General features: G+C 45.7%; 1 protein-coding gene across 1 annotated transcript in view; it reads left to right on the forward strand.

Annotated features, from left to right (window-relative positions):
- crip2 (cysteine rich protein 2) overlaps positions 1 to 13,581 on the forward strand; it is a 66,029-nt gene extending 52,448 nt beyond the window's left edge. The window contains exons 3-8 of the mRNA XM_021573862.3: positions 5,899 to 5,956; positions 7,537 to 7,671; positions 9,688 to 9,756; positions 9,949 to 10,043; positions 10,365 to 10,422; positions 10,657 to 13,581. Coding sequence (XP_021429537.1) covers positions 5,899 to 5,956; positions 7,537 to 7,671; positions 9,688 to 9,756; positions 9,949 to 10,043; positions 10,365 to 10,422; positions 10,657 to 10,724 — 483 coding nt within the window. The 3' untranslated portion in view covers positions 10,725 to 13,581. The remainder of the gene's footprint in view (positions 1 to 5,898; positions 5,957 to 7,536; positions 7,672 to 9,687; positions 9,757 to 9,948; positions 10,044 to 10,364; positions 10,423 to 10,656) is intronic.
- The last annotated feature ends 3,703 nt before the right edge of the window (positions 13,582 to 17,284 follow it).

A 17,284-nucleotide genomic window follows, 5' to 3' on the forward strand; every position in this document is an offset into this window, starting at 1 on the left:
GCCATAAAGTGTGCATTCTCCCTATTTCCAGTCACACTTCAACCAGCACTGCAGCTGCAATTAATGGGTGTAGCAAAGTGTTTCCATAAGTTTGCGTTGTTATTAAAAGCGGCTTGTCTTTTATAATATAGAGGAATATTTCACTTTCTCTGGTCATAGAAGTTGTCACGCCCTGGCCTTAGTTATCTTTGTTTTCTGTATTATTTTGGTTAGGTCAGGGTGTGACATGGGGGATTTATGTGTTTTTGTCTGGTCTAGGGCTTTTGTATGTTTATGGGGTGTTTTCAGGTCTAGGTGATTATGTAAGTCTATGGTTGCCTAGATTGGTTCTCAATTAGAGGCAGGTGTTTATCGTTGTCTCTGATTGGGAGCCATATTTAGGCAGCCATGTTCTTTGGGTATTTTGTGGGTGGTTGTCTTCTGTCTTTGTGTCTATGCACCAGATAGGACTGTTTCCTTTTTTTTTCCTATTTGTTGTTTTGTATTTTGTAGTGTTCACGTTTATTGTCCTTATTAAACATGTTGAACACTAACCACGCTGCATTTTGGTCCTCCTCTCCTTCAACGGAAGAAAACCGTTACAGAACCACCCACCACAATAGGACCAAGCGGCGTGGTAACAGGCAGCAGCAGGAGAGGCAGCAGCAGCAGCAGTAGCAGGAGAGGCAGCACTATTTAGAGAAATGGACTTGAGAGGCGATCCTAGACGGGAAAGGACCCTGGGCACAGCCAGGAGATTATCGCCGCCCCAAAGAAGAGCTGGAGGCAGCGAAGGCGGAGAGGCGCTGGTATGAGGAGGCAACACGGCGGCGCGGATGGAAGCCCGAGAGACAGCCCCAAAAATGTATTGGGGGGGGGGGGACAGGGAGAGTGTGGCAGAGTTAGGAGTCAGACCTGAGCCAACTCCCCCTGTTTACCATGAGGAGCCAAGGATGGAATCAGAGCAGTCGGCGAAGTTGAGGTGTACGTCTGAGAGTGTGGAGGAGTTATTGGACAAATTGGAGGAGAGTGAATGGAGGGGAGATTATGAGACATTCGAGGAGTTGTTGATAAAATTGGAGGAGAGTGAAGAGAGAGAGCTGTCGGTTTGGCGCAGTATTACACGGAACTCGTCCTGAGGTGCGCGCTAGCCGTCTGGTTAAGACTGTGCCAGCCTCACGCACCAGGCCTCCTAGCCTCCCTAGCCCTGCACGTCCTGTGCCAGCTCAGCTCTACAGTGCTCCTAGCCGTGCTACCCGTGGCGGGCGTTGTACTGGTCAGGCACCGTGTTATGCGGTGGAAAGCACGGTGTCCCCAGTACGCGTGCTTAGCCCGGTGCGCTACATCCCAGCTCCCCACATCTGCCGGGCTAGGGTGAAGATCCAGCCAGGGTGGATGGTGCCAGCCCTGCTCTCAAGATCTCCAGTACGCCTTCACGGTCCCGTCCATCCAGTGCCACCTACACACACCAGCCCTCCGGTGGCAGCCCCCCGCACCAGGCTTTCTCTCCGTCCTTTGTCTACAGGTGCTCCCGCCTGTCCAGAGCTGCTAGAGTCTCCCGGGGGGTACTGTCATGCCCTGGCCTTAGTTATCTTTGTTTTCTGTATTATTTTGGTTAGGTCAGGGTGTGACATGGGGGATTTATGTGTTTTGTCTGGTCTAGGGGTTTTGTATGTTTATGGGGTGTTCCCTGGTCTAGGTGATTATGTAAGTCTATGGTTGCCTAGATTGGTTCTCAATTAGAGGCAAGTGTTTATCGTTGTCTCTGATTGGGAGCCATATTTAGGCAGCCATGTTCTTTGGGTATTTTGTGGGTGGTTGGATGTGGATGTGGGAAAATTGGAAAGGCGAATGTCTCCTCGTTTTTGTGTCTGGGAAGTGAGTGGGCTAGGCTCTGGGCTCTGGACTGGGATAGTTGATCCATATTTAGGGTACTCATACTGCAGTGAATTATAACCACACACTGGGCTGGGTAATCCATCTTTCAGGTCCTACTGGTCCTGCTGTAGGGAAATACAACCAGAACTGTGAGGGGACCAGAGCTGTCTAGTGGACACAATGAAGCCCTGTGTGCTGGACGTTCCCTCCTGACAAACTCATCAGTGCCTATTAGTCAGAAAGAGAGAGACTAATATTACCAGAACTTTTACTGTATAGGCCCCATAGATGTTACAACCCCTGCGGATCTGTGTCTGTCTAACACACACACATTGTGTCTGTCTGTCTGTTTCTAGCTCCTGTTACAGCGCTACATGTACTTCCTGTCATGGGTAATACATTATAGATAGTTGAGAAGAGAAACAGGCTGTTTTCTACTCTGGGTTTCTGAGTAGAATAAGATGCCACGTGGGTGTGAAGGGATTGTGCGACTAAAGCAGTTTGTTCCCACAGTCGGCATTGGCACGTGGCCTTGTGCTGTGGCGTTGGTACCATAGCCTGCTTCATCCACCTCTGCCTGTCAACTTTGGCTGTATCTCAATTCATCCTCTCTCTTCCCGTCCTACTCACTGTATTAGAGGAGACCTTTTTTGACCTTTTTCTCCAATCCATTTTGTCGAGGCGGCAAGGAGAGAAATTGAGGAATGGCGGAAAGATTAGTTAGGAAAGAGCTCTGGACTGGATGTCTTCTCTCTGGCCCAGGCCCTGATCCCTCTGCTGCCTGTCCATGCTGTTACATCAAATCAAAATCAAATCAAATGTATTTATATAGCCCTTCGTACATCAGCTGATATCTCAAAGTGCTGTACAGAAACCCAGCCTAAAACCCCAAACAGCAAGCAATGCAGGTGTAGAAGCACGGTGGCTAGGAAAAACTCCCTAGAAAGGCCAAAACCTAGGAAGAAACCTAGAGAGGAACCAGGCTATGTGGGGTGGCCAGTCCTCTTCTGGCTGTGCCGGGTGGAGATTATAACAGAACATGGCCAAGATGTTCAAATGTTCATAAATGACCAGCATGGTTGAATAATAGTAAGGCAGAACAGTTGAAACTGGAGCAGCAGCACGGTCGGGTGGACTGGGGACAGCAAGGAGTCATCATGTCAGGTAGTCCTGGGGCATGGTCCTAGGGCTCAGGTCCTCCGAGAGAGAGAAAGAAAGCGAGAAGGAGAGAATTAGAGAACGCACACTTAGATTCACACAGGACACCGAATAGGACAGGAGAAGTACTCCAGATATAACAAACTGACCCTAGCCCCCCCGACACATAAACTACTGCAGCATAAATACTGGAGGCTGAGACAGGAGGGGTCAGGAGACACTGTGGCCCCATCCGAGGACACCCCCGGACAGGGCCAAACAGGAAGGATATAACCCCACCCACTTTGCCAAAGCACAGCCCAAACACCACTAGAGGGATATCTTCAACTACCAACTTACCATCCTGAGACAAGGCTGAGTATAGCCCACAAAGACCTGCCACGGCACAACCCAAGGGGGGGGGGGGCAACCCAGACAGGATGACCACATCAGTGAATCAACCCACTCAGGTGACGCACCCCCTCCAGGGACGGCATGAGAGAGCCCCAGTAAGCCAGTGACTCAGCCCCTGTAATAGGGTTAGAGGCAGAGAATCCCAGTGGAAAGAGGGGAACCGGCCAGGCAGAGACAGCAAGGGCGGTTCGTTGCTCCAGAGCCTTTCCGTTCACCTTCCCACTCCTGGGCCAGACTACACTCAATCATATGACCCACTGAAGAGATGAGTCTTCAGTAAAGACTTAAAGGTTGAGACCGAGTTTGCGTCTCTGACATGGGTAGGCAGACCGTTCCATAAAAATGGAGCTCTATAGGAGAAAGCCCTGCCTCCAGCTGTTTGCTTAGAAATTCTAGGGACAATTAGGGGGCCTGCGTCTTGTGACCGTAGCGTACGTGTAGGTATGTACGGCAGGACCAAATCAGAGAGATAGGTAGGAGCAAGCCCATGTAATGCTTTGTAGGTTAGCAGTAAAACCTTGAAATCAGCCCTTGCTTTGACAGGAAGCCAGTGTAGAGAGGCTAGCACTGGAGTAATATGATCAATTTTTTTGGTTCTAGTCAGGATTCTAGCAGCCGTATTTAGCACTAACTGAAGTTTATTTAGTGCTTTATCCGGGTAGCCGGAAAGTAGAGCATTGCAGTAGTCTAACCTAGAAGTGACAAAAGCATGGATTAATTTTTCTGCATCATTTTTGGACAGAAAGTTTCTGATTTTTGCAATGTTACGTAGATGGAAAAAAGCTGTCCTTGAAATGGTTCTTGATATGTTCTTCAAAAGAGAGATCAGGGTCCAGAGTAACGCCGAGGTCCTTCACAGTTTTATTTGTGACGACTGTACAACCATTAAGATTAATTGTCAGATTCAACAGAAGATCTCTTTGTTTCTTGGGACCTAGAACAAGCATCTCTGTTTTGTCCGAGTTTAAAAGTAGAAAGTTTGCAGCCATCCACTTCCTTATGTCTGAAACACATGCTTCTAGCAAGGGCAATTTTGGGGCTTCACCATGTTTCATTGAAATGTACAGCTGTGTGTCATCCGCATAGCAGTGAAAGTTAACATTATGTTTTCGAATAACATCCCCAAGAGGTAAAATATATAGTGAAAACAATAGTGGTCCTAAAACGGAACCTTGAGGAACACCGACATTTACAGTTGATTTGTCAGAGGACAGACCATTCACAGAGACAAACTGATATCTTTCCGACAGATAAGATCTAAACCAGGCCAGAACTTGTCCGTGTTGACCAATTTGGGTTTCCAATCTCTCCAAAAGAATGTGGTGATCGGTGGTATCAAAAGCAGCACTAAGGTCTAGGAGCACGAGGACAGATGCAGAGCCTCGGTCCGATGCCATTAAAATGTAATTTACCACCTTCACAAGTGCCGTCTCAGTGCTATGATGGGTTCTAAAACCAGACTGACGCATTTCGTATACATTGTTTGTCTTCAGGAAGGCTGCGCAACAGCCTTTTCAAAAATTTTTGAGAGGAATGGAAGATTCGATATAGGCCGATAGTTTTTTATATTTTCTGGGTCAAAGTTTGGCTTTTTCAAGAGATGTTTTATTACTGCCACTTTTAGTGAGTTTGGTACACATCCGGTGGACAGAGAGCTGTTTGTTATGTTCAACCTAGGAGGGCCAAGCACAGGAAGCAGCTATTTCAGTAGTTTAGTTGGAATAGGGTCCAGTATGCAGCTTGAAGGTTTAGAGGCCATGACCATGACCATTTGATATGACCACTGACAACTATTACATGACCACCATCATCCCAGCATGCATTAGGAGGGACATAGGGTCCTAACAGACCCATCTCTAAGCCTTCGACTGACCTCTGTCATCCTACAAGGCCCATACTCGCTCACCTATCCTGGGTAGGGTTGCAAAAATCTGGTAGCTTTCACCATTTTTTGGGGGGGGGGGGGGGGGGGGGATCCTGTTTAGAACTCCTGGAATCATGAGGGAATAAACAGGAAATCCGGAATCCTCCAACCAGGATTTCTGGGAAGCCTGGGAATTTGGGGAAAGTTACCAGCATTTTGCAACCCTAATACTGGGTCATGTTCAGTACGTTTCCGAATGATTTCCACCTACTGAATAGGACCCTGATGTGAGGTGTTTGATTAATCAACAGTACTGGTCTCCTGTTTACAACCACAACTGATACCTGGGCTGGAACATTGTGACACATTAGAAAATGGAGATCAAGCCAGACTGACTTTCTTTCTCCCTTTCTCTTTCTCAGGAGGCTGTGGTGGTTTTTTTATTCTCTGTCTCTCTCCTACACACACGCACACACAATCCAATAACCTTTTTTTCCAAAGATGCATGAGTCTGGCTAGAAGATGGAAATTGCCAAACTATGATTGTCAGTCATGTGAGGTTTGGGCTTATAAATGCCATTTACTCACCGTCAGTCATTCTTCTTCTCTTTATTCCCTGTCTACAGCATGATGGGAAGCCCTTCTGCCACAAACCATGCTATGCTGCCCTCTTTGGACCAAAAGGTGAAGTACATCTTACTATTGTCATAAGGCATACATTAGATCAGGATGGCAATTCCATGGTGACAGAATGATGCTCAAATGTTTCACTTTAAAGTGTATGTCATACCAAAAACAATGTTTGCAAAGTTTAACAAACTATACAACTCTATGCACAAGGACAACTTTTAACAATTTCAACTGAAAACTTGAAGAACAGTGCGGACGCAAAGTTTGGTAACAGAATGACGGCACAAACAACGCAAACCGCCATTCTGTTACCAAACTTTGCATCTGCACTGTTTTTCAAGTTTTCAGTTGAAATTGTTAAAAGTTGTCCATTCTTGTTCTGAGAAATGAAGGATATTTCATGTGAGAAATTGCCAAGAAACTGAAGATCTCGTACAACGCTTTGTAATACTCCCTTCACAGAACAGCGCAAACTGTCTCTAACCAGAATAGAAAAAGGAGTGGGAGGCCCCAGTGCACAACTGAGCAAGAGGACAAGTATATTAGAGTGTCTAGTTTCAGAAACAGACGCCTTACAAGTCCTCAACTGGCAGCTTCATTAAATAGTACCCGCAAAGCACCAGTCTCAATGTCAACAGTGAAGAGGCAACTCCGGGATGCTGGCCGTCTAGGCAGTTGCAAAGAAAAAGCCATATCTCGGACTGGCCAATAAAATGAAAAGATTAAGATGGGCAAAATAACACAGACACTGGACAGAGGAAGATTGGAAAAATGTGTTATGGACAGACAAATCTAAGTTTGAGGTGTTCGGATCACAAAGAAGAACATTCGTGAGACGCAGAAAAAATGAAAAGACGCTGGAAGAGTGCTTGACGCCAAATGTCAAGCATGGTGGAGGCAATGTGATGGTCTGGGGGTGCTTTGGTGGTGGTAAAGTTGGAGATTTGTACAGGGTAAAAGGGATCTTGAAGAAGGAAGGCTATCACTCCATTTTGCAACGCCATACCATACCCTGCGGAAGGCACTTAATTGGAACCAATTTCCTCCTACAACAGGACAATGACCCAAAGCACAGCTCCAAACTATGCAATAACTATTTAGGGAAGAAGCAGTCAGCTGGTATTCTGTCTATAATGGAGTGGCCAGCAGTCACCCGATCTCAACCCTATTGAGCTGTTGTGGGAGCAGCCTGACCTTTATGGTACCTAAGAAGTGCCTATCAAGCCAATCCAACTTGTGGGAGGTGCTTCAGGAAACTTGGGGTGAAATCTCTTCAGATTACCTCAACAAATTGACAACTAAAATGCCAAAGGTCTGCAAGGCTGTAATTGCTGGCTGTAAATGACTACCTCATGAAGCTGGTTGAGAGAATGCCAAGCGTGTGTAAAGCTGTCATCAAGGCAAAGGGTGCCTACTTTGAAGAACCTCAAATATAAATAATATTTTGATTTGTTTATCACTTTTTTGGTTACTACATGATTCTATCTGTATTTTTTTCATAGTTTTGATGTCTTCACTATTATTTTACCATTTATAAAATAGTACAAAATAAAGAAAAACCCTTGAATTAGTAGGTGTGTCCAAACTGGTCTGAATCTTACCTCTGACTTCTCTCTACCCTATGACCACTGAAGGTGTGAACATTGGCGGAGCAGGGTCCTATGTGTATGAAGCCCCCGTCAGCAATAACCTAGCCTCTACTGACTTGAACGCCCCCCCCAAGCCTGCTGAGGAGAAGAAAGTGTTTGCACCCAGGGCACCTGTCAAAGGTACATGCTAGTGTGTGTGTGTGCCCAATCTTTCGCGCATGCATGTGTATGTGTCCACATACAGTGCCTTGCGAAAGTATTCGGCCCCCTTGAACTTTGCGACCTTTTGCCACATTTCAGGCTTCAAACATAAAGATATAAAACTGTATTTTTTTGTGAAGAATCAACAACAAGTGGGACATAATCATGAAGTGGAACGACATTTATTGGATATTTCAAACTTTTTTAACAAATCAAAAACTGAAAAATTGGGCGTGCAAAATTATTTAGCCCCCTTAAGTTAATACTTTGTAGCGCCACCTTTTGCTGCGATTACAGCTGTAAGTCGCTTGGGGTATGTCTCTATCAGTTTTGCACATCGAGAGACTGAAATTTTTTCCCATTCCTCCTTGCAAAACAGCTCGAGCTCAGTGAGGTTGGATGGAGAGCATTTGTGAACAGCAGGTTTCAGTTCTTTCCACAGATTCTCGATTGGATTCAGGTCTGGACTTTGACTTGGCCATTCTAACACCTGGATATGTTTATTTTTGAACCATTCCATTGTAGATTTTGCTTTATGTTTTGGATCATTGTCTTGTTGGAAGACAAATCTCCATCCCAGTCTCAGGTCTTTTGCAGACTCCATCAGGTTTTCTTCCAGAATGGTCCTGTATTTGGCTCCATCCATCTTCCCATCAATTTTAACCATCTTCCCTGTCCCTGCTGAAGAAAAGCAGGCCCAAACCATGATGCTGCCACCACCATGTTTGACAGTGGGGATGGTGTGTTCAGGGTGATGAGCTGTGTTGCTTTTACACCAAACATAACGTTTTGCATTGTTGCCAAAAAGTTAAATTTTGGTTTCATCTGACCAGAGCACCTTCTTCCACATGTTTGGTGTGTCTCCCAGGTGGCTTGTGGCAAACTTTAAACAACACTTTTTATGGATATCTTTAAGAAATGGCTTTCTTCTTGCCACTCTTCCATAAAGGCCAGATTTGTGCAATATACGACTGATTGTTGTCCTATGGACAGAGTCTCCCACCTCAGCTGTAGATCTCTGCAGTTCATCCAGAGTGATCATGTGCCTCTTGGCTGCATCTCTGATCAGTCTTCTCCTTGTATGAGCTGAAAGTTTAGAGGGACGGCCAGGTCTTGGTAGATTTGCAGTGGTCTGATACTCCTTCCATTTCAATATCATCGCTTGCACAGTGCTCCTTGGGATGTTTAACGCTTGGGAAATCTTTTTGTATCCAAATCCGGCTTTAAACTTCTTCACAACAGTATCTCGGACCTGCCTGGTGTGTTCCTTGTTCTTCATGATGCTCTCTGCGCTTTTAACGGACCTCTGAGACTATCACAGTGCAGGTGCATTTATACGGAGACTTGATTACACACAGGTGGATTGTATTTATCATCATTAGTCATTTAGGTCAACATTGGATCATTCAGAGATCCTCACTGAACTTCTGGAGAGAGTTTGCTGCACTGAAAGTAAAGGGGCTGAATAATTTTGCACGCCCAATTTTTCAGTTTTTGATTTGTTAAAAAAGTTTGAAATATCCAATAAATGTCGTTCCACTTCATGATTGTGTCCCACTTGTTGTTGATTCTTCACAAAAAAATACAGTTTTATATCTTTATGTTTGAAGCCTGAAATGTGGTAAAAGGTCGCAAAGTTCAAGGGGGCCGAATACTTTCGCAAGGCACTGTATGTAACTGAAGACATGGGAAAAGTTGTGAAATAGTGAAAGTAGCTGCCTACAGATCTGAGTTTGATAGAAAGGGGAAGTAGACTTGGTCTTCCTGCTGACTCAGTGATGAGACCTACTATACAGGCCAGGCTCACACCAGGGATTGTCCCAGTGGACTTTCTCAAGCTGTTCACACTGCATTTTCCCACAGTTGCAGACCAGAGGCTATACTAGTGTGTGTGTGTGTGTGTGTGTGTGTGTGTGTGTGTGTGTGTGTGTGTGTGTGTGTGTGTGTAGCTATCTGCTGGTGAACTCTCTTTCTGACTCTTCTGTTTCTTTACAGCTTCCAGCATCACCACCTTCTCTGGTGAGGCCAACCTGTGTCCCAGGTGCAGCAAGAAGGTCTACTTTGGTAAGTAGCCATGGCAGACTACCAGGCTCAGAATAAACTGTTAGGTGTTAGATTACAACTGGACCTGTCGTGCAGTTGCCATGGTGACGTGTCCTCCTGTGTGTCTTTTCCTTTTGAATGACATTTGAGCATTTCCGACACACCTGCCGCTGAGGTCATTGACTTCTAAGTTATTGTGTGTGTGTATGGCAGCTGAGAAGGTGACGTCCCTGGGGAAGGACTGGCATCGGCCCTGTCTCCGCTGTGAGAGGTGCAGCAAGACCCTGGCCGCCGGCAGCCACGCAGAGGTAGGAGAGATGAGGGGAGGGAGAAAGGGATGAGGAGGGGTGTGAAAGAGGCAGGAAATTTAAACAGGAAGGGGCCAGCTGCAAAAAAACAATCAATGTTCAAGGGAGTCCGTCTGAGCAAGGCACAACACAGAATCACTGAACTACGAATCATCTTGGATCTTAAATAACTGCTCATTATGTTATCAAGATTAGGGAGTCTACACAGCACCTTGCTCAAGCCGGCACCTGAATGGCATAAATGCGTCATAATTAGGATGTTCTGAATGAATACATGGTATGATTGCACATTTTCATACAGTGTCTTTTGTGTTATAACAGCATAATGGCCAGCCATACTGCCACAAGCCATGCTATGCTTGTCTCTTTGGACCCAAAGGTAGGTGCTTGTCTTTACTCAACCACTAGGCGGTACTGTTGTCCATAAAAATTAGCTATACTTTAACAATAGCCTATGCTGGGTGTTATAGCTGTTAAAAGAAACTACTTATATTGCACTTCCTACATAAAAGTGACACAAAACCAAAATAAAATAAGTGATTTGTTATACTGTAACACATTCTCAGCATTTGATACTGATGCCTGTTTGTCTGTGATGTTCTTGTGTCTCCAGGAGTGAACACTGGAGGTGTTGGCAGCTACATCTATGAGAAGGAGGTCAGCACAGAGACCCAGCCCTGAGCTACTGCAGTCTGTCCTGTCCCCAGCCTCAACCTAAGCTCTCCAATACTAATACCTCAATCCAACACAGTATTATTAACACTAGGCTTTAGCCCCTATAGCTCCTTCTATAAGCAGCCCTGAGAGACCCAAGGCCTCTCTTCCAGCTCCTCCCATTTAACCCCTGACCCCAAATATTTCACCACCTGGCCCAGCCCACCTCAACCTCCTAGCACTGCAGTCCTCTAATATACACTAATATATATACATATACACTGACCAAAAGTATGTGGACACCTGTTTGTCGATTCCAAAATCATGGGCATTAATATGGAGTTGGTCCCTTCTTTGCTGCCACAGCAGCCCCCACTCTTCTGGGAAGGCTTTCCACTAGAAGTTGGAACATTGCTGCAGGGACTTGCTTCCATTCAGCCACAAAAGTATTAGTGAGGTCGGGCACTGATGTTGGGCGATTAGGCCTGGCTCGCAGTCTGTGTTCCAATTCATCCCAAAGGTGTTTGATGGGGTCAGGACTCTGTGCAGGCCAGTCAAGTTCTTTTACACCGACCTCGACAAACCATTTCTGTACGGACCTCGCTTTGTGCACGGGGGCATTGTCATGCTGAAACAGGCAAGGGCCTTCCCCAAACTGTTGCCTCAATGTTGGAAGCACAGAATTGTATGCAATGAATGTTATAGTATGCTGTAGCGTTAAGATTTCCCTTCACTGAAACTAAGGGGCCTAGCCCGAATCATCAAAAACATTGGGGCAGGTAGCTTTCTCCTGGCATTCGTCCGTTGGGACTGCAAGATGGTGAAGCATGATTCATCACTCCAGAAAACGCGTTTCCACTGCTCCAGAGCCCAATGGCGGCGAGCTTTACACCACTCCAGCTGATGCTTGGCATTGCACATGGTGATTTTAGGCTTGTGTGCAGCTGCTCTGCCATGGAAACCCATTTCATGAAGCTCCTGATGAACAGTTATTGTGCTGACGTTGCTTCCAGAGGCAGTTTGGAACTCAGTAGTGAGTGTTGAAAATGAGGACAGACTATTTTTACACACTTCAGCTTTCGGCGGTCCTGTTCTGTGAACTTGTGTGACCTACCGCTTGTTGCTCCTCAACGTTTCCACTTTACAATAACAGCACTTACAGTTGACTGGGGCAGCTCTAGCAGGGCAGAAATGTGACGATTTGACTTGTAGGAAAGGTGGCATCCTATGACGGTGCCACGTTGAAAGTCACTGAGGTCTCCAATATTTGTCTATGGAGAGTGCATGGCTGTGTGCTCGATTGTATACACCGTTCAGCAATGGGTGTGGCTGAAATAGCCACATCCACTAATTTGAAGGCGTGTCCACATACTTTTGTATATATAGTGTAGCTTGACACTTCCCAAACACTTTATTAAATTATATTTTATTTACGCTTCAAAAAGAAAAAATAATTTATGGAACACAATTTAGCCCTGAGTGGGTTCTTCATATTACTGTATGGAGCTAACATTCTCTCTCCCCACTGAAACATAAGTTCTTCACCTTTTATGAGTTCATGATTAGTTTATGTCATGTTTATGTATATTTACGAGCGTGGATATAAGCACATTATAACCCCATATACAATGTTACTTTAAGAACTGCAATAAAACATTTTTTTACTTCCCTTTTATTTAACTTTAAGTACCCTTAACGCGGCCTTTGAGGGGGAGTTTAGAGAGGAGACCAGGTGAAATAGGTCATATGATCCCTGTCTGTAACATAACAAATCTATTTCCTCAGAGTAGTGATACATGGTGTTTTTAGGGGTGTTGCGTTGTCATGGTAACATGCTGACAGGCATGCAGGTGTACCTGGGAGAGAGGGAGTAGTCTGGCGGCAGGTGCAGGTGGTGCTGTTTCAGGACAGGAGCACCACTTTAAATCCCTCCTGCTAGATTTATGGGTTAAGACCTAGATTTATACAGTTTTGGCCGCAGACTACATTCCTGATCAAATGGATGATATAAAAAAAAGTTTAAGTTCCAGAAATAGTCTGGATCATTTTAAAAGATGGTATTTTAGGGTTGTGGGTCAATAAGGGTAGCCAGGTTCATGATCTGTTTGTACTGTTTTGCCTATGGTCATTGCACGTCAATGGATACCATAGTATCCACACAGCACATACACATCTGGAACCAGGCTATTTTGAGGATCCTGTTACTGGGTTGACATGGTACAGTAGATTGTTTATGCACAGTACTGCATTGGGTTCCAGACATGGAAATCATTTTAAATTGGGTTTGAAATAAACAGGATGTGTTTATTCATTTGTTAAGAATAAGAAGACTATACCAGTAAAATTGCATAAGGAAAGTGCATTGTACTATGGCTATGGGACAAATGAATGAAGGAAGGAAAAGAAGCTGGGGCAACATAAACTTGTAGGATATAGAGTGATGACCATCGATCGGTAAGCTGTACAATTCGATATGGTTAGAATGTTACTGTAGTAAGAACCCCTTGATGTATTTCTACCTGAGATTTCTATGAGCTAACTGAAGTATTATACCTTAGTAGGAGGTAGCCAATAGAAACACAGGTGCATCTGAAATGGCACCCTGTTCCCTGTTTAGTGCACTAATTTTGAACAGGGCTCCCGTCAAAAGGATTTCACTATGTAGGGAATAGGATGCCATTTTGGGACGAACACAGAGTAACTGAAACACTGCAGACAAAGCATTATGTTAGAATGTGCTTTAGTATTATATATATATATATAAAATAGGACTGTTGTAATGATTTGATTATAATGATCTGTTATGAACTGTTTTGTGTAGTAAGGCTTGATTAAAACACATCAGGAGTCACTGTTTGTAGAGAAATAAAATGGCTGCACTTCAGTCCTGCTGCTTCCGTCTTTTTAATCCCTTAATTAAACTTTCTATGTATACTGTTGATCTGATCTCCTGTGGTTTGTGTGTGTGTGTGGGGGGGGGGGTTATCCCAGAGCGTATAAATATACTGTACATCTTTACATTTACAGTGCCTTCAGAATGTATTCATACCCCTTGATTTATGCCACAAGTTGTTGTGTTACAGCCTCAATTCAAAATGAATTAAATATGTATTTTTTTCTTCCATCTCCACACAATACCCCATAACGACAAAGTGAAAACATGTTTTTAGAAATGTATTGAAGATGAAATACATAATGTCATTTACATAAGTATTCACACCGCTGAGTCAGTACTTTGTAGAAGGACCTTTGGCGGCGATAACAGTTTTGATTAATCTTGGGCATGTCTGTATCAGCTTTGCACATCTGGATTTGGGGATTTTCTCCCATTCTTCCTTGCAGATTTTCTCAAGCGCTGTTAAGTTAGATGGGGAGTGGTGAACGGCTATCTTTGTCTTTTCACAGATTTTCAATGGGATACAAGTCTAGGCTTTGGCGGTGCCAATCAATGACTTTCACAATCTTGTTCTGAAGCAATTCCAGCGTTGTTTTGGCTATGTGGTTGGGGTCATTGTCCTGTTGGAATGTAAATCTTCGCCCCAGTCTAAGGTCGTTTGCCCTCTGAAGCAGGTTCTCTTCAGGGATTTGCCTGTATTTTGGCTCCATTGTTCCCTCTATCCTTACCAGTCTCCCAGTCCCTGCCACTGAAAAGCCTCCCCATAACATGTTGCTGCCACCCCCATGCTTCACGGTAGGGATGGTGTTAGACGGGTGATGAGCTGTGCCTGGTGATAGCGCTTTGCATTCAAGCCAAAGAGTTACATTTTTGTCTCATCAGGCCACAATTTTTCATGTCCCTTTTTGCAAACTGCAAGTGTGTTACGTCCTCGTATATTACCAAGGTGATCTCTCCTTACAATAAACACATGTCACGGTGGTTCGCTACGCTGTGCCATGAGATCATCTGCCGTTCGTTTTAAAGTGAACTATTGCATGCTAGGCTGGGCAGAGTCAAATATTTCAAGGAACACACAGAGACATGCGTGCGTGCGCACACCTTCACACATAAACACACAACTGGGTATGAATGGAAAACAATCAGGGGTTAGAGTGATTACTTATTAATAGTTGCTAGTGCCCTGCCCACACCGTGTATGGAGAAAAGGTACACATACACACACAGTCAATACAACAGAACAGACCATGTAACTCATGATAACCTTTGACCAACCCCACCCTGTAGTATGAGCTGAGATCAACTCTTCATAAACCTATGAACAATCAGGCCAAACCTGCTTCTTCATAATACATACCATTGGGATTTATTTGGACCTTATTCTGCTCTGGTTGTGTGGGATGTTTGTTGTGTGAATGTCACAATACACACACACACACACACACAACATTACTTCCATTACCCCAGGAATCAGCTTCTGTCTGTCAACAAAGGCTTGGATGCTATGGGCATGTTATGCATGTGTAGTGGGGCAGTGGAGGCTGCTGAGGGGAGGACGGCTCATAATAGTGGCCGGAACGGAGCAAATGGAATGGTATTGAACACCTGGAAACCACGTGTTTGATGTATTTTATTCCATCCCGCATATTCCACTCCAGCCATTACCACAAGCCTGTCCTCCCCAATTAAGGTGCAACCAACCTCCTGTGTGATGGTATGAACAGTAATTATGTTTACTGCGTGCTACTGCCTGCTATTGTTTGTAAGGTTTACTGACTTCTTTAGTATGCGTGGGCTGGTTCTGATGATTTACAGTCATAATGCCTTTAAGTTAAAAACACACACCCCCACACACACACACACACACACACACAGTACCTCAGGTAGCAGTCCCTCAAGATGTACCCAGGCCCAGACCTAGCTCCTTGTGTGAAGGCAGGGGACTCCACCAAGCTCCCCTCAGGGCAGTGGACTCCCCCCAGCTCCCCTCAGGGCAGTGGACTCCCCCTAGCTCCCCCCAGGGCAGTGGACTCCCCCCAGCTCCCCTCGGGGCAGTGGACTCCCCCCAGCTTCCCTCAGGGCTGTGGACTCCCCCCAGCTTCCCTCAGGGCAGTGGACTCCCCCCAGCTTCCCTCAGGGCAGTGGACTCCCCCCAGCTCCCCCCAGGGCAGTGGACTCCCCCCAGCTCCCCTCAGGGCAGTGGACTCCCCCCAGCTCCCCCCAGGGCTGTGGACTCCCCCCAGCTTCCCTCAGGGCAGTGGACTCCCCCCAGCTTCCCTCAGGGCAGTGGACTCCCCCCAGCTCCCCCCAGGGCAGTGGACTCCCCCCAGCTCCCCTTAGGGCAGTGGACTCCCCCCAGCTCCCCCCAGGACAGTGGACTTCCCCCAGCTCCCCTCAGGGCAGTGGACTCCCCCCAGCTCCACTCAAAGCAGGGGAGGTCCAGGTGTCTGTCCACATGGTCTAAACTGTACAGTATGTGAGGTTTGGACATCTGGTCCAGAACAAGTAGTTACATTCCTACTTTACAACATAATGCCATTCATTGCACAGTAGAGAGGGATGTGAATGTGTTTAATTGTGATTATGTTCATTTGCTAGTCCCAGGTTTAATTGCTCACTAATACGGAGGTCCTCATTAAAACCCACTGGAGGATAGGAGCAAGAATGAAGCAGGCCTGGGTTCAAAGGGTATTTGTTCTCTTTCAAATATTTTGAGTGTTTGATTGAGCGTGCCTGAGTGGCAAGCGGACAGGGTTTACCCCTTGGGATTCATCTGTTGAGTCTGTTGTGTCAGGCAAAATCAAAATCAACCGCAGCTAAAGCATTCGAATAAAACAAATCCTATTTGACCCCCAGTCTGGAGTGTAACTTGTATCACTTGTGTCAGCCAGGCTTTAGTCTGGTGAGGACAGGAAGTCTTACAGCCAACCAGGCTCATCATACCGCTGCTACCTGGGGCCAGAGCCTTTCTCCCTGGACCATCTGATGAATGATTCAGAGTGTGGAGAAGTTAAAGAGTGCTGCTGGCTGCCTGGCAGAGTGCTTATGGCAGCTGAGACCTCCCCTCTATACTTCATCCTTATGAGCAAATTGCAACAGGCCCTATTTATACACATCTGCTGAAGTGTGTTGTACACCTTCCAGATGCATCCAGCAGCCATAATCATCCCAAGGTCTGCCCTGTCACTGGATGGAGGGATAGGAAGGAAGCAAGAGAGAGGGATGGGAGGATGGAGGGAAATGAGGGATGAGAGGGGTGGGAATGCATCCATGCATATTCAATTGTTGAAACCAGATCCAGATTTGACTGTAACTGCCATTGCTCATTCATCCCTGAATTGCTAGAGCACACACACACACACACACACACACACACACACACACACACACACACACACACACACACACACACACACACACACACACACACACACACACACACACACACACACACACACACACACATCCTTCCAACACGGGCCTGTAGGATGCACAGTAAATGATTATGGACCTCTGTTGTAGACAGTCAGCCTCTTTACACAATTGATACGTTAAAGAGGGGACTGGTTCATGCTTCATGGTTTACAAAAAGCACTCCCTGAGTTGCCATTCCTCAAGACAAGAGTCCATATTTGGCACGTTCTGGAGTTACACACTCAATTCTTTATTGTGTAGCGTGTTCCGAACGGGT

This window comes from Oncorhynchus mykiss, chromosome 19 (genome assembly GCF_057628025.1).
Source record: "Oncorhynchus mykiss isolate SJ-2025 chromosome 19, ASM5762802v1, whole genome shotgun sequence".
NCBI lineage: Eukaryota > Metazoa > Chordata > Actinopteri > Salmoniformes > Salmonidae > Oncorhynchus > Oncorhynchus mykiss.